This window comes from Colletotrichum lupini, chromosome 8, assembly GCF_023278565.1.
Source record: "Colletotrichum lupini chromosome 8, complete sequence".
Taxonomy (NCBI): Eukaryota; Fungi; Ascomycota; class Sordariomycetes; order Glomerellales; family Glomerellaceae; genus Colletotrichum; species Colletotrichum lupini.
In genome coordinates, this window is record NC_064681.1 from 4,090,061 (window position 1) to 4,114,972 (window position 24,912).

The window sequence follows — 24,912 nt, forward strand, 5'->3', positions numbered from 1 at the left end:
TAGCTCTACCCGCTCCCTAAGTATATATTTAAACTAAATATAACGAGGGATATTATTTAAAATTAGAGGTTAAGAAAGAGGTTAAGATATAAATTAATAACGAGCTAATTACTAACAAAATAATATTATTTATATTAATTACGATTATAACGCTACGATTTAAGAAACCGTAAGATCTATTTTTTTTTTAAAAAGTTTATTATATAACTTCTTTTATTCTTTAAAATAGTTAATAAGGTACTCGAGACTTATTATTACTTTTTATAAATAGCTATAACCGTCTCTTTTACCCTAGCCTTAGTATTTTATTATTTAGAAGTAAAGTAGTTTAAATACTACTTTTAGCTCGGTTAGTAATTACTAATTATTATTATTAAAAACGTCCTTAATAAGGATTTATTATTTTAAATTTTTATAAGCTCGACTAGTTATTAAAAAGGTATAAATCTACTTTTTCTTTTATAAAGAGCGTTATATTATAAAGTATATCAAATTCTATTTTATATTATTATTAAGCGTTAGTATAAGCTCTTATAACGACTTTTTAAAAAGAGTAAATATATCGTTCTCATCGGTTTTATTACTAACTTCGAGGAAGGCCTTATATTATTAAAATAATGAGTAAATAAATTTAATAACGTTCTAAAACTTATTAATAGGGCCCCTTATACGCTAGAAGTTAAGATCTTTTTAAAGTTACTTAGTATTAATTAATATATTTAATTCTTATTTAAATACCTCTTTATTATTATTAAATAAAAAGGCCTTATTAATAAGGTTAAAAATATAACCGTAGTACCTTATTTTTTAATTAAGAATATCTTCTTAAGTATAGGTATAAAATAATATAGGATAAAAGTAACCTAAGTAAGTATTATTATTTAAGGTATTATTATAAATAACTACTCCGACTTAATTACTTAATTCCTAGTTATTTATTACCGATTTTATAGTTTAGGTAATATCAGCCCTATTATAAGTACTATACTATTATCGTAAAGTAATAAAGTATTATATTTATTACTTAGTATAGTTTAGAAAGTAAATAAAAACGGCAATAATAATATTTTACGTTAGTAAGGTTTATAAATTAAATAATAAGTAAACTTTCGTTATTAACCTCCGGATCTCTATTCTAATTATATCTTTTTTTTTAATAAAGATCTTACTTAGTTCCTTTTTTATATTTCTATATAATAATAAGAGTTTATTAATAATACTATAATTTAACTAATAAAGGAGGGCCCGGAAATAAGGATTATAAAAAGTTATAAATAGGCTATTATTATTAATAATATACTTAATTACTAATTCCTTAATTCTTATTACTTAGCTCTTTATAATAATACTAGAGGTAAGTTTCTGTCTTTTTAGTATTAAGTCGTATTTAAAAGATTTTAATAAATATAATAACTTACTAAAGCTTAGATCTATTACTTAATATTTTAACTTTAAATAAGCCGTTACTAAGCTCGTAGCTATTATTTTAAAATAAGTAACGATACTTATTTCGTTATAGTAATAATAAAACTAAAAGACTTTATTTTAAATATTTTTATTATAGATCTTTTAAATAAAGACCCCCTCTAAGCGGATCTATAACTTCCTTAGCCTTATACCTTTTTATAATATTAAATTATTATTAACAAAAGTCCTTCCTTTTTAAATTACTTTTAAAAAGGCGAGGAGGCTATTATAATTATTAAGATCGGTTAATAATACGAGGCTAGTATTAATTAAAGTTTATAATTACGAAATAATCCGAAATAGTAGCTACGTACCGAAAATCGTATAACTTATTACTAATTAATTAATTATAATATAGTAAATTAATTAATATATAATTTAATTAATATTAATAATAATTATAATAGTTATAAAGGGTTAGAAATAGTAATACGTAACTTCGTTAGTTTTATTAATATTAAAAAAAGGGGGTATTAGAGGTTTTTTAAATTCTTAAATATAATAGGATACTAAATTTAGGGCTCTATAATACTTAGGCTTTTTTTTTTTTTTTAGTAATTATTAATAATCTATTTAGTTAAGTAATATAATACCGAACTTATAATTATAAATAAAGAGTTGCGGGTTTAAATCCCGCTCTAAGTATTTATATTTTTAATTATAAACTTCTATAGGGTATAGTTAAGAATATCGATTTTTAATTAGCCTAGCCCCGGATTTTCTTTTTTCTAAGTAACCTTATATTTAATTAAATACGTTAAATATAGGGCCTTACGATATTTAATTATTTAACTTACTGAAATTCTTATATTTGACTGTTTGTTTAACTTATTTGTTTGATTAATTTGAATGGGTATAAGCGCTGATCCTGTACACTCTTTTCATTTTATATCCTGCCCATTACCTGCTTAGGCGATCCTGTAGGTGTAAACTGTGCAGCACATTAAATCCGTCGATCCACTTCTCTACAAGGAAAACTCCGGTACAGAATTCTCGAAGAAAAGAGTCAATGGTGCGGTCACTTCGCTACCTCGGTGCTAAATTCTAGGCCGAATGGGCTGATAGGGACGGATCAACCTCCCTGCTTTGGAACGCAGTCTAGAAAGGCAAAGCACATCACCTTCCCGAGGCAGACAGGAGTGGCAGCACGAAGACTCCCCCTTTTGACAGAGTCCGATTCCATCATCCAATGATGATTGCTTTCACAGTTACCAGCTCCCCGTTGCGTGATGATTGAGGTCCTTGTATTCATATCCCTCCCGAAAGCCCCGTCCGTACCGCGTGCGTGGTTACTGCAGTGTGGCCCCCGTGGATCGGGTTTCATCTATCCAGTTCCTTTCTTCCTACAGAATAGATTATGAGTCCCCAATATGGAGTACTAAATTGGAACAGCAAGATGCTTAAAAGAACCCGCTGATCCCCTCGCTACTCAGTGTCCACTTTCTCGAAACTTTGTGACTTTCTTCGACTCTCCTCTCACCATCTGTGCGTGTGCTTGACGCCGCGCAGCCGCGTCATCCGCCGCAATGTCTTCGACGTCCAGCACAACGGCCGTCGACCCGGAGCGTGCCAAGGAAAGCAATACGGCCATGATCCTGGCCGTGACGGGGACTTTCCACGCGCTCGCTCTCGTCTTCGTCGTCCTCCGAACGTATACCCGCGCCGCTATTGTGAAGACGATAGGTATCGATGATTACATGATGATCATGTCTGCGGTACGATCCAGGATACTATATTGCCATAGTACTATGACAAGGGTGGCCATGCTGACTTTGACCAGCTCTGTGCGCTGGGTGGAGGTATGGTGATCTTCATTATTCAAGCGTTTTACGGACTCGGCAGACACAAAGACACAATCAGCAAGCCAGATCAAGTCTTCTTTTCCAAGGTTGGCTTCTTTCAATCAATCATATCCGCCATCGCTGCCCTGGCGTTTCTGAAGATCTCAATCGCACTATCGCTGCTACGTCTAAGCAAGAACAAGTGGTACTCGAGATCACTATGGGCTTTGATTGGTACAATGTCTATCCATACCTACTCAGTGTGGACTGCCTGGATCTTTCTAACATATCATTAGTGTTCGTCGTGCTTTATACAATCATGGCATGGCTTAGCTTCTTCTTGTATTGCAGCCCGATGGAGGGATATTGGGACAAGAGCCTCAAGCCAAAGTGTTACAACATCAAGTTGTTCGTCAATTTCGCGCTGGTCAATACTGGTGAGCCGACATACTCATCCTTTCGCATTGCTTTAGAAGCTAATTCAGCCCAGCGTTCAACATCTTTACCGATGTCTGTTTCGCATCTCTGCCTATTCCCATCATTTGGGTCTTGCAGATGAAGTTGCGCACACGGGTGTATCTAATTGTCGTACTTAGTCTAGGATACTTGTAAGTTTTGCTCCATTCGACACAATGGGTGCGTATCGGGGCTAACTCATTCCAGAGCTGTTATCATGGGTATCATCAAGGCCATCTATCAGATTGCGCAACCGAGCAGCAAAGACGGAACCTTGTAAGTCCTCAAAGGTATTGCCGACAAGAAACATTACTGAAGAGTGATTCTAGTCTCCAAAGTATCCAATTCTGGGGCTTGTAAGTTGTCCGAATGTTTCACGGACTGAAACAATGTTAACCTAACGGTCTTTCCTATAGCCTGCAACTCAACCTCGGCATCATCGCCGCCTGCGCACCAGCATTAAAACCCCTCGTCGGCCGCGCCCTCAAGATCTCATCGAGCCGTCACTACAACAGCGACAACCTCTACGAAAACCGATACCCGACTGGAAGATCCGGTAGAACGGGGAACATCACCACGGGCACCGCTCGAAGGCAGGGCTACAGGGAACAGGGAAGCCAGGGGGCACCAGACTATGAACTCGAGGACGGGCCGTTTTCACCAAGCCCAGAGTTCTACCGTACGACCATCAAAGGTGGAAATAATACCCCGGCGGCAGTGGCTGTGTACCAGAAGAAGAACAGCTTTGGCGACAGGTCGGGGAGTGAAGAGTTGATCCTGGAGACTGGGCATGGTTTTGGAGACAATAAGGGTATCATGAGGACGACGGAAGTGCATATCCAACGTTGAGAACATGCGGACAGGGCAGCACGCCCGGTGCTAATTCGTTCAGATTCCCAGCAAAGGTGGGATGAAAATATATGATTGACTCCATTTGGAGCGACTGCGTTTGGCCCCTTTCTTGACTAAAGGAAGGTATGCTCAGCCTTGAGGATATCTTTTTGCTGACATCCTCCAATACTTTCGCTTCAAACATGGGCCTACTCGTGGTCCAACAGGGGGTATCATTGACGTGAAGAGTGAGATCATTTTTGGAAGTATAGTGACCGTCTTGATGCACAATAAGAGCAATTTTATTCGGACTCTGAACTGGTTCGTGTGCTAGGTGGCACTCCAATGAGTGACATTGATATATAGAGTTACCTCTCCACTACCAAGTTACATAACTACACCAATTTCATCCCCATCCCCTGGAGCCCTGATTGGGTAGACCCTAAGCAAACCTGGGTAGCATGATTTTCTACCCTCAGGCTAGCCAAACGTCCTTGTGTCCCAAAACCAGACTCAAAGCCCCTTCTCGTTGGAGTTGCCCGAATCAAGCTCGGTACTAACGTGTCGCCGTCTCAAATTGCCAGCCTCGTCATGCACCTCATCCCACGCAGCAACTTCGGCCTTGGGAACTCTGACCAGGCGATGCGTGTTGGCGCCGTTGGAATCGACCTCGACAATCTCCGTGCGGATCTCGTATCCCAACCAGCGAGGGAGGACATACATCCACAAGACGTAGTACAGAATGCAGAGAAGGATGCTAGCAGAACGCAGAACAAGTCAGCGGGTTTCCTTGTACTTTGGTTTCACATTTGAATGAAGGGTTCACTCACATTCCAATACCCACGACACAGTACGTGGCGTACCAAAAGCTGACGCTTCCCGCGTACGGGCCACCTTTTGGCGGCCACCACGGCATCGCCAAGACAAAGACTTGGATGGCGAGGAAGAAGAGGACGACAAAGTCCCAGGCGCGGAACTCGGAGCGACTGATGCCGGAGCGCTGACGACGTCGTCTGAGGACGAAGACGCCGAAGGTCATGGCGAAGTTGAAGATTGCGCTGGGGTAGCTAGCCAGATCGACGACTGCATCTGATGTTAGTGGTGGGTTCAAAGCATGGATCAGCAGATCCCGGGGGACGAGGTCATACCGAAAGAGAAGGCATCGCCAGCAGGGGGCGCGACGATCATGATGAAGGTCATTGTCCACTTCAACATGTACGGACCCAATGGAGTTCCAAAGGGCTTAGTCGAGACCCAAAAGTTGGTGAATGGAAGAACACCTTGTCTACGTCCTGAAGTCAGCAAAAGTCCCCTCAAATCGAGACGAGCATCTACTAACCGGCCAATCTCACGAATCATACGCGAAGATCCAATCAACACAGCCAACAAGTTCCCAAAAGCACTCAACAGGACCAAGAAATTCAACACATTCGCGGCAGCCTTGCTCCCGCCAAACAACTTTGAAAAGAACACCGCGGCCGCAATCTCGCTCGCGCCCTTGAACTCGGCCTTCGGCACGGCCGCGAAATAGGCAATGTTGCAGAGCATGTAGAGGATGGCGACCGTCAGCAACGAAATGATGCCGTTCTTCTTGAGCGTGGGGATCGGGTTCTTTATCTCGTTGGTCATGTTGAAGGCGTTGTAATAGCCAGCGTACGAGAAGATGATGCTGACGAGGGCGTTGGAGAGGTCGTTTCCGTTGCTGGTTGTGCCTTCGAAGGCGTTGCGGAAGTTTGCTTTTGGGTCGGGTATATGTTTGACGTTGCCGCCCAGGACTACCAGGCCTGCTATGGAGATGCTAGAGGATGAGCGTTAGTTGTGATGGGAAGTTTGGTTTAGGTTGGGTAGGTAACTAACAAGACAAGGGTGAGAAGCTTCAGAACGCCGATGAAGTTCACAAGCCAGAGGGAATATCTGTTGTGTGCGAGGACGCAGATGACGGCCAGGGTGTAAGCTGCGATAGCGACGCCTCGCATCTGCCATTCCGATGGCGTAATATCAGCCATTCTCCACAGGTATCGAGACAGGACTGCCACACGTGTTAGCGATTTCCTCCAGTTCTGACGTGGATGCTCTCTTTCACTAACCGACTGCATTACTGCTGCTGAACGACAGAATCACCGATTGGACCGCGAAAGCAACGGGGAAGAAGTGCTTCGGGCGGGGGTACTGCTGCTCCAAGTAGACGACTTCCGAACCGCTGCGGTTGGGGAAGTAACTAGCCAACTCAAGATAGACACTGAAACCGGCCGAGGCCATGAGGAAGCCAATCACCCAGTACATCAAGGCGAGCCCAATTGACCCCGTTCTGTTGAGGATACTCGCAGCTACGCCGGGATTGTATTAGTATCTAGTACTTTACTTCTTGAGAAGCCATAGTCTGGCCTTGACCATCTTGCCACACAAGCAATGGAGAGTTTGGGCCAACTTACGAGTAGAAAAGACACCAGTCCCAACCATCATATTGATATTCAGGAAAATAATGGCCACCCAATTGACATGGTACCCCAACGGGGAATCAGCTTCGACAGGAGCACCGACAGCCTCCTGGTACGACGGCTTGGAGCCGTTGCCTCCCTTGACCCTGGTGTACGCGAGATCACCATCGTGGATGATGGACGGCTCAGAGTCGCTGGCCTCGGGGTCAGCGCGGACAGTCGAATCCGCGCCGCCCGACTTCTCGCTCGGGAAGAGCCTCGAGAAGACCATTGTCGAGGTGGTCGTTCCTTATGTTCTGCGGAGAGTAGGTTTGACCGGCCGGTCAGGTTTGAGGGGCCACAGGTGGCACGTGGATGAGGACCCGGGTGAGTTCGAAGAGGCCAAAGCGGTGACGGCACGATCTTGAGGAGAGTTCTAGATGAACGCCATGGTCGCGTGAGGATACATATATACAGATACGCGCTCCCACGTCGTTCTTCAAGACTGCAATTGAAACCCTCCCACCGTCCGTCCCCGACTCATGTTCGCAGGCGACAGGCACTATAACGGGGGGTACTAAATCACACAATCGATTATCTCTTGGCTCAATATTCCTTACCCATACCTTCAAGCTAGCTCGAGTTGCTTGACAAGTCAACACCAACCATCTTGGCACTCGAAAACCTTTCCACAGTAAGAGGCACAGAAGCACGCAATGGAGGGTCAGCTCAGCTCTCTTGAACCCAATTGAACGACATCCAGCCGGCTAGGCCGACCTGAACACACAATTGGACCATCAGCTGAAGTTAGCACGAGTTTACGGCCGTCGCCACCCCCGTCCTACACTACATGCCGAGACGCGCGATTGTAACGTCCCAGCAGCAATGGAGAAAAAACTTGGGACGGAAAGAGGAACGGACGGGTTCCAGGGACCACCGCGGAGAGTGCGTTTCCACCGCGGCTTGTCCCTAGTCTCTTTCTCTCCCTTCTCTTACTTGTACATAGTGTGCTCGAACGTCCGAGGATTCGCTCAAATCGGATGTGCGAGGGACGTGGTATCACCCGCGCCGAATCCACCCCCGCGCGGGCGTGGTCCCACTGATTTTGTGGATGTTGTTGATAGGCTGGCGATGGAGTAACACCGAGGGTAAATGACGACATCCGGTAGCCGGTACCAAACGTTCTAGAACGGCAATTGGGGAGAGCTGGATGTCCGCGCCTTGAAGTGCTCTACAGTGTTTAGTGAGTTGTAACTCAGCTACTCCGTATAGCATGCGAAACTACGGATATTATAGTAGGAAGATAGGATTCTCCAGGTGAGAGATTGGTCCACGATTGTTTCGTGCGAGGTTCTCGCGATATTCAAGGAGATGTCGGTCCTGCCGGCGTAACCTGACGACTCTGCTTTCGATCTCAAACATGCCCTAATTGATAAAATGTTTTAGATCTGGTCTGGTACGAACGTGTCACTACATTCGTCTCTCGGTGTCCCTTCCATCGGATTATGGTCCCAATATAGGATAGCCAAGACACGAACACGGGAACACCGTTGCGGGAAACAAGACTTGGCTGAATATCCCCTTGATATAGCACTTCTAAACGGCCTTACCAAGAAATCACGTAATCCATGGCGCTATCCATTCAATCATCCCATCCCATGGCACCTGCCACGAGTAGAACGCTGTCATTTCATCGCGTCAAGGAGAACCTTGGCAAGGGCAACGAAAGAGTCCGTTACCGTTGAGCTTAAACGCCATTAAATCCAAGGGCATTAAATGGGGCAAACCATCCAAATGCTAACCGCGAGAGAGAAAAAAGACGCGTGGGATTATTCGGTCTCCCTGCCGGCTTGGGGGTGGGATTCCATGTCGACATCGGGCCGCTCGATAGCGCCATCGAACAATCCCGGGCAAAACACGCCTTGGCCAACGCCCCGCCAAGCATTCAATCAAAACTTTGGAGATCATCTAATCGGCCTAGACCACGTGAAAAAGCAGAGACGTTTACACAATTCCAGGGAGATTCTTGCAGTGAGACGGCAACTGGGGAGGGGCTTGAAAGCCATCAAGCAGTTGACTATATGTCCGGCATGCCCGCGTTATGGCTCTGCCCCGTGGTTATGAAGCTCACAGACACCGTACTAATCGAGCCGACTACCACCGATACCGAGTCAAGATCTTCTTCGAATGTGGGAGAGTCAGCGGCAATTACGCATGGGGAAGCGTACACCACAATAGACGAGTGCCAGATTTCAGCAGATGTTAGCAAGCCGACAAGTTCTCCTTCCCCCGCCTTGACCCTCATTCACTGAAGACATTGCGGTGTCCTCTTCAACACTCAAACACAGTCACCAGACTTCGGAGCCAACTTCTTCAAGGTATCCAGTCTCATTACGTTACGCAGCAGACGTACACAAACTCGTACACCCAGTCTCCTACTTATGTCCCAAAAGAGTACATCAAGTACTCGTCCCAACTAATCGAGGAGCGGTGATGCAAACCCAGACCCAACAGCATCCCACTACTAACGCCGGACTCGACAATCCAAACCCAACCTTACCCAGCCCAGCCCAGCCCAGCCCGTGATATACACATGATACGTCCCATCCATAATCTATCCAGTGCACCCTAAATACACCAATCAACAAACCCCTAAAAGTCAAACGGTGTAAAGATATCCGTAAACCACCGATTATCCATCAAATCCAATCCAAACTGCCCCAACTCAACCTCCCCAACTCCAGCACCGCCACCCATCCCAGCCCCAAGGACACCCGTCCCGTCAACCCCCGTTGCAGCAGGCGCATCAACCTTGGCCAACGGCGCCATAGAAGCCTCCCACGTTCCCTTGAGCCCCTTGATAGTCTTAACAGCTTTCGCAAACGCATTCCCCTCCTCAACGTCAACATTCAATCCAGCCTCGCTGCAAACTCTCATAAACCGGTCGCCGATCTCGTCGAGCGTAGCAATGAGATCAATCGTTGACCGCACGCTGGCCCGGTCCCAGACGGGGTCCTCGAGCACCGAGAGGCGGTAGAGCGCGATTATGCAGTGGGAGAGCTGCGAGAAGGTGAGGAAGGGGGTCGTGTAGTAGGCCGCGGGCGGGAGGGTCAGGAAGTGGTCGAACCAGGCTTTCACGGCGTGCAGGCAGGCGTAGTAGATGTCGAGGCGGGCTACGTCGGGGAGGTTGGCGGGCACGCAGGTGCCTGTCTTGTTGGAGAGGGCGATTTCTTGGATGGAAAGTTCTGTGCAATGAAGTTGGGCGATGATCGTGTCTAGTAAAAGGTTAGAGACGAGTTGCCGAGAATGACAGGCAGAAGTGCGGTAGGAGAAAGAAGGAGAAGACTCACCTGTGCTCTGGAGCTCTGACGGCAAGCTCTGAATATGCTGCTGAAGCTGCCTCTGTAGCAGCTTGACATACATGGCAGGCGGCGTCCTGTGCGAATCGACGATGTCGAACGTGGTTTCGGGACGCCATGCCGCGGACATCTTCCCGGCCTCCTCCTTGAGTAGCTGCATCCTGACTAGTGCTACGAGGGTGCGATCTGAGGGCGACTCGGGCTGCTCGTCGAGAACTTGCAGACATTCATCCATGTGTGGTGTCCAACGCAAGGGGTCCATCTTGCCCAAGAAACTCGCGACGCTACACAGGTATTAACATTGTTATCTCAGCCAGTGCCACTGCCTGGAATTGGCAAGTTGGTTGAGTAGATCGAGGGTACTCACGCCGACGAGATGAGGTAGCACGCAACCACAGCTCTCCTCTGCTCCATCGTCCGCGGCATCTGCGACTTGACATACAGAGTCTGCCCCACAGTCCCAGTCTTCTCCCGGTCAGCCCTCTCCTGAGCAGCCTTCCAGCAGAGGAAAGGGTTCAGGCTGTCCAAGGGGTCGCGGGACATTCCCAGGTCAAAGATGAGACCGATAGCAATCTGACAGAACAAGCACATGAACGGCTTGTTACCAAGCTGGTGGTTTGCCCTAAAAAGACACCTAGAATGTCAGCGACACTGGCCAAACGCGCAAACGATTTTACTAAGAGAAGAAAGAGCAGAAACACGAACGTGACTTGTACTGACCATCCCAAAATCACCAACAACCCGAGAAGGTAATCGATACTCCTCTCATTCTCGACAAGCAGCTTGTGGCTCACAATCTGCCGCACACGCTGCCCCAGCGCAAGCTGTTGACTTGATACCCTCGACGCGACTGTCATGATGCAGATCCACAAAAACGGCCTCTCGCCGCGCAGCTCCTCGGCCGTCATCGTAGCCTTGAAGTTGAGAAACGGGAAGTATTTGAGATTCTGACCACGAAACGCCTCAAAGAGTGCCTCCGCCTCGTCTGGCGATGGTAACTCGTCGCCGTACCCGGGTTCTTCGGGGCTAGCCGTCTGCGTCGGCGTCGGCAACGACGCCCCACGGTCTCTGCGATCACCTTTGCCGAAATGCTGCGCCGAGTCAAATCCTCCGCCACCCTCGCCGCCAGCGCCATGCACATCTCCCATCTCAGATGACTGCCTCCTCGCCGCCTCCGCAGCAGCAGCAGCAGCAGCCGTCGTCGACGAAGAGGAAACAGACCCCCCAGACAAGTGAATATCAACACCCAAATCAGCCGACAAGTTCGGCCTTCCCGACTGCCTCAGCAGCGTAACAAGTCCATCAAGCTTCTCCTCCAGCTGCGCGGTCCGGCTGGACGGCGGCTTCTTGGAGCGTTTCCGGATGGGGTTGCTCGGCTGGCACGACTTGCCGAGCCGGTGACACCGCTCGCAGGCCCCACCGACGGGGCGGAGGATGCATTTGCACTTTGCGCGGGAGCAGTTGGTGCAGGCCCGGCCGTAGGGTGCGGCGATGCCGCCGTTGACCGACTCGGCGGCCCCCGAGTCGCGGGTTTCGATCCCCGTCGGCATCCGGGATTTAAACTTGGAAGCGAATGCCCCTGTCGTTTAAGTTTGAAGAACAGGAAGAAAAAGGTGGTAAAAAGGTACAATCCGTCAGTGGGCAAGGCTTTGCTTTCTTTGGTAAGCGGGCCGAGAATCCGGAAGTCCACCTTCCCCCGGGGTTGTGGGCGGCGAGCGGACTTGGTTGAGCAGCGGCGTGTGTGTTGCGTGATGGTTACGGTGGTGCCAGGTCCCGGAGTTGGTGGCGGGCCAAAAATCGCCCTGCTAAGCTTTTTGGCTGCAGGCGATCAATCTCCCTCTCTCTTCCTCCGTCTCTTGTGTGTAGGTATCTCTCTGTCTGTACTTTCTGTCTCACGATATTCGCAGCCAACGAAACACCCGCCAGCTTTGAACGGGCTTCAGATGTCCGTTTGGTATCGCAAATGCCGTTTGGATGGAGTGCAGGAAGTGTGAGACCAACGAAAAAGGGAACTTAGGAAGTGGGAAGGGGGAACAATGGGCGATGGAGTGAGCAGGAGGAGGATTGGCTTCGAAACCCGCCGGGTTTGGGTCGTGGGTGGTGTGGGCGATGTTGAGGTCCTTGCGGCATATGTATGTCGAGAGGCGGAGTTGAAGTTGAAAATGTTGAAGTCCGGCCGGTCCTGCTGGCAACAGCCTCAGATGTGGTCATGGCTGATGGAGGTGAGCCTGAGGCTTAATGTGGCTTGCGTGTGGCGTGTGGGCGGGGCCAGGGATGTGTGTTGCGCCGAATGCCGAAATCCGCTCCCACTCCCGGCCCCGCCCCTAGTCTCATCCACTAACAAACGCAGGACCGCCCACTAGGAATACTTTAACCGTTCGCATACTGCGTAGAACATCTGACATCAGCCTGGATCCTCTGACATGATGGAGGATTGTAAGTTTTGATCTCTGCCTCATTGGGCAGGGAGCACGAACTCTGGAGACATTATAGGTGTCAACAACCCGAGACGAACATATTGATCATGAGGTACATCCGGGAAGAGTATTATCCTGGGCCCGGCTGGTGTCGAGATTGGCAGTCCGCTTACCTGAGCCAATTCTCTGGCCTTCTTCCAAACCATGCGAGACAAATGTCACAAAGAAAAGAAGGTTCACAGCGACAGCTACAATGCACGCTGCAGACGTCAGATGGCCAGTAGTAGAGGAAGGAGCACATGTTCACATGGGTTGAAAGACAAAGTGATGAAGTGTGCCATGGGTATTCGATTAAAAGTTACCATGCAACTTGGGACCTAACGCCTTAATGGCTGCTTTTTGCTAACGCAGCATGGCCTCAAATGAGGCAATCAAGAAGTCCTCGAATGTTGCCTTATCGCAGGACAAACACATAAAGATCAACGACTCCGTAGAGCTGGCCGCAGCCTACCGTTGACGAACCACCTCCAACGCCGAAATGAGAACTCATTACTTTCCTTCCCACAGGAGAAGCACAACCATTTGCTCCCTATGTAAGGGTGCTCGTGAAAGTGGTCCTCCTAAATACCATAGTGCCCAAGACGTCGCGTACTTACGACAGCCTCCGCAACACCCACTCCGCCTAGATGTCAAAGCACAATTATCCCATACTGGAACCGGTTCGAGAGACTGGCCGACGCAAGATCAAAAAAAAAGCATCCGCAGGGTATTTTTGTCGTACTGTACAATATGTCGGTCTGAAACTGTGCCGAGGCGTTGCAGTGTTTCGTTAAAAGAATTGGAAGTCTCTCCATGAAGGTCAAGTTTGATCAAGAGGTGAGTCAAACTCCGCCACCCATGAAGGCAGCGAGGTCGTCAAGCTCGAGTAGCTGGCGCTCGAATGCGGAGCAGAGTTCGCTAGCCGTCATGTCCTGGGGCACAGGAGCAGAAGGTTCGGCAGACGCCACGCCGTTGCCAATGGGAGGTTGAGGAAGCATCTCGGTAGACTGCTTGATCTCGGCCGGCTGGGGAGGAGGAGGGCTGACGGAAGCCGGGGTACCAACACCGCCGGAACCACCGTTGATAGTAGTGACACCGGGGCGACGCGGCAGAGGCGCAGGAGGCTCACTGTCGCGGCCGCTCTCTCGGCCACTCTCGCTCACAGAGGCAGTGTGGTTATTGGCAGGAGCCGGGGGGACGGGGGCACCAGTGCCGGCGTTGGAGTTGGAGGTCTGGTCGTAGTCCATTGCGTCGGGGTTGGTGTCTGGGTTCGAGGCGGCTTCGTCCTTAACAGAGGCCTGGTCGGCGGGCGGGGCGCTGGTAGGAGGGACAGAGGTGCCTGCAACACTGGGGCTACCAGCAACAGCATCGTTGCCGAGCACTCTATGCATAACGGCAAGGTGACGCAGCCAGGAGCTGATCAGAGGCCAGGTGTCAACGCCATCCTGCATGAAGTGGAGACCGTCGCGCACAATATGCCCGGCAGTCTCGACCGCGTTAGGGGGAGTCAGGCCTTTGAGAGACAGGTACGCAACGGTGGCACTGGCAGTGAAGGACGAGAACAGCATGAAGATGGGGAAGCAGATGATGCCCTCCTTGTCAAAGCCAGTCTCGAGAGCAGTGAGCATGGCGATGGTGCTGTGGCACGACGTAAAGAGCCTATCGATAATATCGTGGCACTGGGGGGTCAGGCGCCAGCTCTCCAGGTTGAAGCCAGGTGCAGTGACATACTGCAGCAGGCGGCGGCGGTTGATGAAGATGGATGCGCAGTGGAGCATGCAGTGCAGCATGGCATATGTGAAGCCAGAGCCCATGGTGATGTGAAGGTTGATCTGGCCCGGCTTGTCGACGTACTGCATCGACAGCGAAGCACGGAGGCGCTCGATTTCGCCCATGAGACCAGTGCAGACATTATCGTTGAAGGTCTCAGTGGTCGTGGTCATCAGCATCTGGACAACGTCGCGCCAGATGCGAGTGGCCATGACAATTTGGCCAAACTCGCCGACTTCGTCGGTACGGGAACCCGAAGGCATCCGAGAGGGATCGCTGAGGTTGATGGTCTGAACGTAGACAGCATTGCCGAAGGCAAAGTTCATGTCGGAGCAGGGCAGAGAGACGTCAGCCGTGTCGTTGGCAGACAAAGCCGGCTGACGGCCGGGTGTGCTGGTCAGCAGGCAGTCGAGGATGTACAACAGCCACAGCACACGGCGGAACGACTCGTCCTGAAGGAACCTATCGGCATCACTGACGGCCGCATGGTGGCTGTGGAGAATGCGGTACATCTGGACCATGCGACTGGCCTGGCCCAGGTAGATGTAGGCGCGAACAGCATTGCGGGAACCCCACTCGTGGATGATGATCAGGCAGATGGCCTGGATCTCAGCGAGGCTGGGAGTGTCGAGGTTCTGGTTAATGATGCCCATGGCCTTGGCTGCAAAGTGCTCAGCAGCACCAGTCGCACCGGACTGCCCGCCATAGCGTCTAATCAAGGTGGGGGAGCTTCTGCGGAAGGACAATGAAGTTAGCTGAGTGTGTTCGTCCACTTAAGTTCACCATTGTGCAGAGCTAGCCCGCAAGGCGGCAACTGAGTCGGGCCTCAGAGACAATGACCACAATAGAGACAAAGTAAAGTGGTGACACTTTTTCGGCCCAAGTCCGGACATTTGTGGCTAAGCGAGCCGACACGAGACTTCCGAACGGAAGGCCGCGCCACCCACAAAAAAAAGCCGGACATTGCGGGGGGGGGGACGTAGTGAAACACAAAATCAGGAGGGAAATTGGGATCGGGGATCGGAAGACCCGAAGGGCAGAGGTACGTACCGAGCGGCGCAGGTGAGCAGGGCGTAGATGAGGGCCGGGTCCAGCGAGGCGTTCTTGAGCTGCTGGATGAACGAAGGCTTGTGGAAAGCAACACAGGCCGGGTACGTCTTGGAAATGACGCGTTCGCATTCTTGGATCAGCTCCGGTGTGAGTCTGGCGGGGATGAGGTCAGCATTCGTGTTTCTTTTTGCGCCCGTGTTGGCGTTCGGGGGGCGTGGAAAGACATATCCATCCCGGCGACTGGCCCGGGTGGGAAGAAGTGGAGTGAAAAGTGGCGGAGACGGGGATGTGACTCGGGAAATGAGAATGGGGAGGGGGGCAGAGCGAGTACGGATACACCAAAATGGATATTGGAAAGCTTGTGGGATCCAAGGGAAAGCCCGCCGTCAGATGGCGGCTCCGAGGGTTAGGCTAGCGGCGGTGGGAGATGCGGTCGGTTGGAGACGAAACGCCGTCCTCGGGAGATCGAAGCAATGGCAGCCAAATCTTGGGGAAAAAAGAAACAAGGGGGAGGGCACTTGGGCAGACGGAACAGAAGGGGGGAAACGAAGAACAAGAGATGACCGCGCGTGTGTGATGAGAAGGGGAACAAGCCACCGCGCCCAGGCCGCATGCAGTAGGGGGCCGAGCTCCCCTCCCTGGTCGGCGGCGGTGGGCGGCGACACAGCCGAAAGACGAGAATAGCACACCCGGCACACGGCGCGCGCGCGCGCGCAAAAGGCAACTGAGTGCCAAGCGCAAAAAGTGTGCGTCGCGCAAGGTTCGGGGCAAGGCGGCGGAGGCAGTGAAGGGGAAGAAGATGAAAATGCTTGGAATACGAATAACAAACTGTGAAACTTACTTCTCGGGAGTCTGAACGTGACGAGACGTGGTAGAAGCCGGGTTGGCGGCGCGCACATCGCCGGCCGGGACCGAGGCAGGAAGACTCTCACGCGCAGGGCGATGAGCGGCGGTATGACGGGCAGGCGACTGGCCATGGTGATGGGCCATGGACTCGGAGGGCAGATAGCACTCGTGCATGCCCTTGGCACAGTTCTTGCAAGGAGCGCGGCCGTTTTCGTAGACGCACTTGGTTTTGCCCTTGCGACAGCGCACGCAGGCGCCGCCAGCTCGGAGGGCGGTAGACCGCACAACGCTGGCCGACATGGTGCGGCTGTGTGTGTGAGGTTGGGTTTTGGTGTTAAGTGGATGAGATGCGAACCAGTGTTGGTCAGTAGCGGCGTGTCGCTGGATGATGGAGCTTTTCTCTTTTTTCCCTTCCGCAGAGCAGAGAGTGCGCCGACGAGAAGATGAGGGCGGTAGGTAGGGTTTGTGTGGTGAAACCCGGATGCGCGTGTGTTCAGCCGGAGGTGGATGAAAAGACGCGACGCGATGAGCTCCTTGATCCACCCAAGGTAGGTAGGAGTAGAAGAATCTTGCTTGGTTTGTGGGATGATGTCGTGATCCCAGTGAGGCGACTTGTGACGTCCGCAAAAGTCACACGGCGATGGTCGGCGTCAGAAAGCCGGAGAGTCGACGAGGTGAAGTTGAAGAAAGGAGGAAAAAGAAGGGAGAGTTCGGGGGCGTCAAGGTCGCGGGAGGAGGAGTGTTTTGTTGAGGGGGGCTCCGGAAGAGAAGAGAGTTTTGGGGCCGGGTGACGCAGAGAAAAGACGACCCGTCGCGCCGAGATTATGGAGAAGGGTGGCTCCAGAAAGGCGAGACCCCCAGGCAAGAGGTAGCGGGCGAGGGCGGGCGGCGGCGTCAAGGCCCCAGGAAGGGGGGCAGAACGCGACGGGGGGAGTTTGCGGAACGATGCCCACAGCGGCCGAAGAGGCGACGGGATAAAAGGGGTCGGACTTGGTTGGATTTGATGCCGGGACGGTGTCGGAGGCGGTTGGCGATGATTGTTTCTTTTGTGTTGAGAGTTGTGAGAGATGCGGTGATGTTGAGCGTTGGAAGTTGTGCTGTACGCGGTGGACAGTGGAAGACGAAAAAAGAGAAGAATCGGAGGGCACGGGTCGGCCGCGATTTCTCGGTGGTGGGCGAAAAATCCGGGCGGTGGTCCTCAGGTTTCGGTGGTTGGAAGAGGAGGAAGGAAGGAGTGGAGTACGAGGGAGGGGAGGGGTGTGGAGAGGATGGGGGGAGGGGGTGTGACCTGTACAGTACGTATTTCTGTAGTCTACCTTACCTACCTCAAGGCAGGTACCTACTCCGTCGACACTACGAGGACGGGAGGAGGGCACGCCGCACGGAGGGCAAGCGGGGGAAGGAAGCGTCCGTACCTTACTTTTCAGTCGCCTCACGTGAAGAGTAGAGGATAAATCAGAGTGGGAAAGAGGGAATATTAGGTACACTGGACATTCACTTGAGACAGCAGGAGCAATGTCAGAAAGAGACCACCTCAGGCGAAAAGCACAAAGTGGTGGACGTGAAAAGGCAGGCGGAGGTGGACGACCTGGGGAAAGAGCAAGAGGGAACCGGCACACGGGTTACGGGACGTGGACACGGGGGAAGGAGGTACACACGGCGTGCCCAAGGTAAGGTAGGCGGGCGGGCCTCGGCCTCGCATTCATTGCAACAGCGCACTCAAGTCCCTAACTTCAATCCTTCCTCTCTCTCTCTCTACCTCCTTACTCTGGCCGCACATTTGATTATCATATCATCCCGTCGTAACGGCTCCTTCTATCGACTGCAATCCGAACGAAAGTGGAGGGAGGAGACGGCACAGAAACTGAAGGAAGACAGAGGTCTTGCCCCCGAACGAAACGGACGGATGTCGCCAGATGGTTGTCCCCACTGAGGGCTGGCCAAGCTCGGTGCGGGTTAGGAAGTCACGGCCTGCGGAAGCGGGAGCAGTCGGCGGACTTTTTTGGGGGGGAAGGGACAGGGTGGTGGAAAGTGCCAAAATGAAAAAAGGTGAAAGACTAAGGTAAAGAGTGAGGAGAGCTGAGAATAGGGGGGTGTGCGTATAGAACAATCCGAGGGGAAATGGAACAGTACGGGGACACAGGTACCTGGCATTTCCACAACCCTCGGAGGCAGGCGCGAAAAAATAGCATTCGGGAAAGAGGCAGAGGCAGAGGCAGAGTGACAGAGACACTGCACAATGAACAGGCAAGAAGGGAGGGGAGGACAGGACAGGACAGGACAGAAAACGAAAAAGCAGGAGCTGCCTGGGCCACCTGCCTCGCCCACACACGGGCGGGCCTGAGGTCCCTCCTTTGCTGAGGTTTTACGGGCGGATCGGCTGGTGGTGCCGGAGCTGAATGAGGAGAGACGGAAGGAAACCAGGAGCGAGGGGACCCACTCTGCCCATTCTGCCTTCCGCGTCAATGTCCGTCGCACATCACCTCAGGGAGGTACATGTCCGGTACTCACCAGCCTAGACACTCACTCCCCAAACCGCAAGTACCGTCCTCTGCCCTCTCTTCGGGTCTCTCCTTCCAGGTTCCAGGTTGCCCGTGTCTGCCTTCCCTCCAACTTCCGTCGAATCGGTACCTGCCTCAGCGTCTGCGCGCTTGCGTTGCCTGACACGCATCGCTGCCCTGCCGACACCTGCACTCCCGCGGCAGGCACCTACCTCGAGCCTCCCCTGTGCTTCCATTCTTCCATTCGTTCTTGATGAGAAGGAGCGACAATGAATGTGTAATTGTGATCCTCCCTTGTTTGATATCCATTGTTTGCCTCTTTTTTCTGTCTCTTCTCAAACTTCTGAAAAACTTCACTCAAAGGTCATGACATTTCCAATATTTCTGCCCAATCCACAGAGGCGCAAATGAAGTCCCCCCAACCCCAGCCCGGATGCCGCCCGAAAGCCAAAACGATGCGCATACTTCGTACAGTCTCGACACAGTGCCTGCGGCATACTTCCCCGACACATTTCGCGTCTCGCATCCATCCGTCCTCTGCCTCCGCCGCCGACCGGTCGCAATCCCGTTTGTTTGCAAGCCCAGCGAATTTCACCGTCCGTCTTGTGGGCAGACCGTTCCTCCGTCTCACCATGTTCCCCTGCGACCTGCGCCGCCAATTCTACGACAGGCAATGCGCCCATCTCCCGCAAGCTTAGTCGAATAGCCTCAAAAGACGACTCTACTCCTGTACTGATACCACTATCAACGCGAGAATAGTCTTAGCTGACACTGCAACCCCTCCTCCGAGCTTGCCTTTCGGACCCGACCATTCCCAACGAGCCTTCATCACCCTGCCCTGCGATAAAGCCGGGCCCGCCGATTGCTACAGCGCTTTCGCCTCGGCAGCACAGAGTCACAAACCCTGCCAGACCCGCGGCACGCCGGGCATTGGCCCACACCGCAATGAGAAGGGACGGCCAGCGCAATCGGGCCATGTCCACCTGGCCTGACTTGCACCTTTCAGCGACAGAGGGAGCCATAGCCTAAGGTACGAAGTACAGGCCACAGGGCAAGAGAGGACCGCGGACGAGAACGACGGCGAGGCACAGAATGCCATGGTCCATGGCCCACGGGGGTGTGGACGACAAACACCGCCGGGCGGGCCTGGAATCGCCGCGCCCCCCTGGTCCTAGAGTCGGTATCGCACCCTCTTCCAAGTACTCCGTACCTTTCTTCCTCTCCTTGGTGCTTGTCCCCAAATTCCACGGAGCGCCAAAAACCAACCGGCGGCTACAGAGCCACGCCAGCTTGTCCGTCCCTGACCATGATCATCGCGCCGCCAACTTCCAACGGAAGATTGACCCCATCCCGAATTTGATCTTCGCAGACACGGCGTGACGGCGCGGCAGGGCGCTTTCGTTGGACGCTGCGCTCGTGCCTTTGGACACTTCTTTGACGGCACGGCCTCCAGCGATCGAGATGAAGAGGGGCCGGAAATGCAGCAGCAAAACTGTAATTTGCTCAATGGGCTTCTGACTGTGCCGACGCTATACGCTCTGCTACGCGGAGCCGATGCGCTTCTCATTATGATTTAGGGGGCACGTAGGCGTGGTCCTCCCAGCTATAGAAGTTCTCCAGGGGCATATTTTCCGGTTGAGTCTCTCCCATGCCAACTCGACCGCGTCGTCGTCGACACTCTGCCGATTTGCAAGTCCGGACACCATACCTCTGCACATCATCAAGATAATGCTGCTGGATGTCTCTGGTATGTGGGATAGCCAGTCCACGGCTCGTCCCGGCCATCGGGCTGGTCTGGAACACACGACTGGCACGCTGGCCGAGGGTCGACACGGCTGTTGCTTCTGTGCAATGTGCACGAAAGACAGTGCCGGCAAAAGCTGCCGCCTCGTCTCCGGGTCTGCTACGTTTGCAAGCTGTTCCGTCTTCGCTCCGGTGGCATCCCACCCAGCACGCCCTCGCCCCCAGTTTTCACCATGGAGCAGCAATCCCGAGAAAGTCCAGCGCCATCTCGTTCCGGCGACGCGCCAAATCTCTGTTTAATCAAACTCGACCTGCCCGGGCCTGAACCTGGGCCCTTTCCCTCGCTCGTTCCCCGTGCTGAAGCGAACTTGCACAGTCGACGCCCCGCCCCACCCGGCCGTTTCTTCGTTTCTGTCCGTATCACCAAACATTTTCTGCAGCAAAGGCATACTGCGGCATGCCACTGTGTCTTACATCAGGTTTCCACTGCGTCAAGGAATTGATATCAAGATGTGCTCGGCACAAAACCGACGTTGGCTACCGTCCGTCTGGGAGCCACCGAGCCAGGCACAGAGTGTCAATAAGTTGACAATACCTCTTCCTGTGACATCAGGTAGGGATACAATGCCCTTGTGCACTGTCACCATGCCGACTACGCGGCCAAGCCGGATCTCTGATGCCTTTTTTACAGACTTCAGGTATACGTCGTACAAACATGCGACATCTGCTTCCTCGCTGTTGTAGGGGGCGCAGAAATCAAAGAACACAGTATGGCATAGCCGGTGGGCGGGCCGAGAAACCTTTCCCAGTGCACGCTCTCTTTTATGGGTGCCTCTCTTCAGGGCTGGTCAGGCTCCGCAGCACTCTACGCGCAAAAGGAAACAGCCTGATGTCTCTAGAACGCTGCATCGGATTTCGCTAGGTTCGCTACGTTCATCCTTTTCGTCCGGGGAAGCGCGTTATGTCGCATTTGTTCTGCGGAGCGTCTGAACACTCTCTCCCGGTGACCGAAGAAAAGCCTAATCCAGACTTTTCGGCAGATATCCAGACGGGGCTGGCGGCTGCCGTCGATATCCACACTTTCGCGCGTCTTGTTCCGACTTATTCCTCGGTTGACGAGAATCGCGACATTGGATACCGATTCTTGATTGCATTCTCTGGAGTATCTGTACCCCCCCGTTCCTTGGCGAGATGCTTCATTCGTGCGACCTCGGACATGGCTCTGTGAGCTCGCGGCCGAACTTCTGGGGATGGTCTTCCTGTCTGGCGCCCGACTCGCCGTAGTGTTGCCGGCAAACCTGCCCAGTGCGGGTGGTTCCCTCTCTACGCACCCCCGACCCGGCGCGTGCCAGTACATTTCAGCCCAGCGTGCTGGTCCGCGGCACAAACAAATCGAATTTTGAACACTTGCACCATACGATCTGTTACCGAAGCAGCCTGGTCTGAAACCCAACATCCGACACACTGCACGCAATTGTGTGACCTCAAAGTCTCTCTTCAGAAACAGACGAACGTTTGCTGCAGCGTAGCACTGTCTTATTGACGGTCTGCTGATTTTATCGTCATGCCACGGCTAGGCCCTAAAGCCCAATTCCAAAGAGGGAAAGAGAGGGCAAGAAAGAGAGAGGGAAAAAGAGAGCGCGCAGCTCGCTACAGTGCGCTATTTTCCACCGGCCGAAGCGCTGCCAGGCAAACGGGTCATGGCTTCGAGAATCAAACAAACTGTACTCCGTACAGTGTAAGCTGATGTCGCTGACGACGCCAGGCTGTTTTCTCCGTGAAATCCGGAGGTTGCGTCCACTTTTCCTGCCCCTGTCGTCTCCTACCGGAACCTCTGCCCAGCACTACCATGCCCGGAGTTGATGTCATTTCGCACCACACCTCCGCCTTGGTGTCGCTCTTCTGCCCCGTATTGTCTTGAGGAGATGCACGTTGGTCCGGCGCTTCTGCTCCCTTGTCTCTTCTGTCCCCCGAGTCTCGCAAACGGCCATGGGCAACTGGGTGTGGTACCGGTAGGTCTTTCACGGGATCGACACGATGGAAACCAGCCTCCTGTAAACGCCGTCACCTCTGTCTTGTGGGCATCAGAACAAAAGTTGGAAAGAATGGATCAACCGTTGAACCGGGTCGCTTGGTGGAATGGGAGCCGAGGGAAGCGCATACGATACACACACTATGGAAGACAATCGACGGTCCGCCGCGGTCAGATGTACTGGGCTGATTACCATTACCAAAGCTGGTGAATCAAACCAGACGAAACAATGGCATTTCTCAGTCTCTCGCACAACCGGCGATCAGTGCACCGACCAGGGTTGGTGGCGTTTTGGCCTTGCGGCCTTGCGGCACATTGGAAGAGTGGGTCCTTCTTCCGGAATCACTTCCGCCGGTTTCCGGACCACCGGCGCCTGGCGAGATCCACTCGGTGAAGCTGAGGAGCCTGAGAGGCTACACCGACCCCCCGCAGCCGAGCAATCAAAGTCGCTCAAGTCCGCGGGACCACAGCGCGTGACGGCAGTAAGCGGCGCTGTGGTTCGATTTGTCTCCTGTATTTTTCGGTAAATCTTTGGTGATGGACTCAGCTGAGTATCGGTAACAGGGAAACCAAGGCCACGGCGCGGTATGGCAAGACCTCACATCACCTTACCTCGCGATCTCAAGATTGGTTCCACAATGTACGGCCGAAGAAACTCCCGTTCCCGTGTGTGGCCATCCGCTGCCGCCCTCCTAGGACCTTGAAAGCAACAGCCAACAACCAACGGCGGCCAAGAGAATCTCGGAGTTTGAACGGCATTCTTGTCTTTCGCACCCCTGCCAATCGCACTCTGAAGCGGATGTCGTACTCGGCTGATTTGTGACGTATAGAGTGGTTCTGTCCCCCGCAACTTTGATTACTGGAAACTCTCGTCGCTTGTGGCTGTTCCGGCTGCAACTTTGACTGCTGCAGCGGCATCGAGAGTGCTGCGATGAAATCTAGGTGCAGCGTATCAGAGGATGCTAAGGTCATAAACCGAGAAGCTGCGTGTGAGAGCATTGCACCAGACCATAGTCCCAAACTCTCTGGCCTGACTAGCTGATCGGCGATAAATACCAAAGCCGATAGTGGACTATGTGGGGCCATCCAGAGGTTAAGATTTCTCGGCCCCTCCGGCACCCGCCCGGATATGTCAGCGGAGTCCTGCTGACCTCCGTTCTCCGACAATACCGGCACTATCAGCAATCGTAACCGTAGTATACTACACAAACAGTTGAGTAAACACCATTGAATTGGCGGCTGGTCTCCGCCTCCCAACCTATCCCCACGGAGAGTGTCAGCAATGATCATCCGATTCGGTCGAATAAACTCCGTACACTACATCTTTCGGCCGGCAACGGGCTTCCCATCTCCCAAGCTTACCTCACATCGCCTCACATCCTCAACTGGAAGACTTCCTACTCCCTAATCATGGTATAGACTGACTCGCAATGCGTTCCGTCGAATTACCTGTAAAAGCCGGGGCAGAAGCACTAGGACTACCACCACCAGACACGTGCCGCGCCCAGAGATAGAAAATGGGAGCTGCAAACTTTCTACTTAAGATGTACCCAATACCATTAAACATCATATGAGGAACATCACTTCGGGATATCCGGGTTGAGCCGGCGACGTTGATACCGACTTTCCGTCTATCTACGAGAATCTCTCCCATATCCTCGTATTATATTGAGGGGCTCTCAAGTACGTTTGTGAGTTTGAAGAGAGGAAGAGATTCGACTTGAAAAGGATGAACGTTTTTCAAAAGAAAGACTGTCTGATATAATATGGTATTAACTATAAAATATAACAGTACACTTTCAATATTTACTTGACTTAGTAGGATATTGTTAATATTGAACTTAATTGAGCGCATGACCCAAATCTAACAACAGTTGAGTCTAGATCCCTGTTCAAAGTAACGTCGATACAGACAGAGTTTAAAAGAAGAAAAAGAATAGAAGAAAACATGCCCCGTCCGGGCTCAGGTCCGTACATGCACCGAAGCGGCGGCGCAGGACTCGATGGGGGAAGTGCATTTGCAGTAAGTGAGTTGTGAGGCGATAAAGCTCCAGGACTATCAGACACAGCTCAGTAACTTGACCCTAAACTCTCAGTAACCAATAAGGGCAGGAGCTGGTCGCCACTTAGATGAATAGTATAAGATGACCGAAATGGACGCCAGCGCACTCATCAACACTGTTCACATGCCTTCTAATTCACC

The 24,912-nt window shown here is 51.8% G+C and overlaps 10 protein-coding genes across 10 annotated transcripts; 4 read left to right on the forward strand and 6 right to left on the reverse strand.

The window, feature by feature from the left end:
- Positions 1-2,993: 2,993 nt before the first annotated feature.
- CLUP02_15691 (uncharacterized protein) lies at positions 2,994-4,553 on the forward strand (the record flags this gene model as incomplete). The annotated part of the gene is made up of 7 exons (XM_049294615.1): positions 2,994-3,182; positions 3,248-3,482; positions 3,545-3,685; positions 3,739-3,856; positions 3,912-3,980; positions 4,034-4,060; positions 4,121-4,553. 7 exons carry the CDS (start codon positions 2,994-2,996, stop codon positions 4,551-4,553), a joined length of 1,212 nt encoding a protein of 403 aa, XP_049151762.1.
- Positions 4,554-5,048: 495 nt separating this feature from the next.
- On the reverse strand, positions 5,049-7,244 carry CLUP02_15692 (high-affinity methionine permease; the record flags this gene model as incomplete). The annotated part of the gene is made up of 7 exons (XM_049294616.1): positions 5,049-5,292; positions 5,366-5,624; positions 5,684-5,820; positions 5,875-6,333; positions 6,393-6,564; positions 6,623-6,862; positions 6,968-7,244. 7 exons carry the CDS (start codon positions 7,242-7,244, stop codon positions 5,049-5,051), a joined length of 1,788 nt encoding a protein of 595 aa, XP_049151763.1.
- A 2,360-nt stretch (positions 7,245-9,604) lies between these two features.
- CLUP02_15693 (uncharacterized protein) lies at positions 9,605-11,861 on the reverse strand (the record flags this gene model as incomplete). Its single annotated transcript, XM_049294617.1, has 4 exons — positions 9,605-10,227; positions 10,303-10,595; positions 10,679-10,933; positions 11,032-11,861. The coding sequence occupies 4 exons, from the start codon at positions 11,859-11,861 to the stop codon at positions 9,605-9,607; spliced, it is 2,001 nt and encodes a 666-aa protein (XP_049151764.1).
- Positions 11,862-13,609: 1,748 nt separating this feature from the next.
- On the reverse strand, positions 13,610-16,733 carry CLUP02_15694 (fungal specific transcription factor domain-containing protein; the record flags this gene model as incomplete). The annotated part of the gene is made up of 3 exons (XM_049294618.1): positions 13,610-15,269; positions 15,588-15,827; positions 16,429-16,733. 3 exons carry the CDS (start codon positions 16,731-16,733, stop codon positions 13,610-13,612), a joined length of 2,205 nt encoding a protein of 734 aa, XP_049151765.1.
- A 419-nt stretch (positions 16,734-17,152) lies between these two features.
- On the reverse strand, positions 17,153-17,719 carry CLUP02_15695 (uncharacterized protein; the record flags this gene model as incomplete). Its single annotated transcript, XM_049294619.1, has 1 exon — positions 17,153-17,719. A coding segment is annotated over one exon (567 nt), but the record flags the coding sequence as incomplete, so codon positions are not given.
- Positions 17,720-18,225: 506 nt separating this feature from the next.
- Positions 18,226-18,587, reverse strand: CLUP02_15696 (uncharacterized protein; the record flags this gene model as incomplete). The annotated part of the gene is made up of 2 exons (XM_049294620.1): positions 18,226-18,490; positions 18,562-18,587. 2 exons carry the CDS (start codon positions 18,585-18,587, stop codon positions 18,226-18,228), a joined length of 291 nt encoding a protein of 96 aa, XP_049151767.1.
- A 780-nt stretch (positions 18,588-19,367) lies between these two features.
- CLUP02_15697 (uncharacterized protein) lies at positions 19,368-22,220 on the forward strand (the record flags this gene model as incomplete). Its single annotated transcript, XM_049294621.1, has 11 exons — positions 19,368-19,568; positions 19,633-19,911; positions 19,985-20,226; positions 20,304-20,428; positions 20,523-20,971; positions 21,054-21,223; positions 21,295-21,417; positions 21,487-21,599; positions 21,661-21,845; positions 21,907-22,051; positions 22,114-22,220. 11 exons carry the CDS (start codon positions 19,368-19,370, stop codon positions 22,218-22,220), a joined length of 2,139 nt encoding a protein of 712 aa, XP_049151768.1.
- Positions 22,221-22,539: 319 nt separating this feature from the next.
- On the forward strand, positions 22,540-22,920 carry CLUP02_15698 (uncharacterized protein; the record flags this gene model as incomplete). The annotated part of the gene is made up of 1 exon (XM_049294622.1): positions 22,540-22,920. The coding sequence occupies one exon, from the start codon at positions 22,540-22,542 to the stop codon at positions 22,918-22,920; it is 381 nt and encodes a 126-aa protein (XP_049151769.1).
- A 28-nt stretch (positions 22,921-22,948) lies between these two features.
- On the reverse strand, positions 22,949-24,363 carry CLUP02_15699 (uncharacterized protein; the record flags this gene model as incomplete). Its single annotated transcript, XM_049294623.1, has 3 exons — positions 22,949-23,122; positions 23,766-23,910; positions 24,131-24,363. 3 exons carry the CDS (start codon positions 24,361-24,363, stop codon positions 22,949-22,951), a joined length of 552 nt encoding a protein of 183 aa, XP_049151770.1.
- A 294-nt stretch (positions 24,364-24,657) lies between these two features.
- CLUP02_15700 (uncharacterized protein) lies at positions 24,658-24,839 on the forward strand (the record flags this gene model as incomplete). The annotated part of the gene is made up of 2 exons (XM_049294624.1): positions 24,658-24,736; positions 24,817-24,839. The coding sequence occupies 2 exons, from the start codon at positions 24,658-24,660 to the stop codon at positions 24,837-24,839; spliced, it is 102 nt and encodes a 33-aa protein (XP_049151771.1).
- Positions 24,840-24,912: the final 73 nt, after the last annotated feature.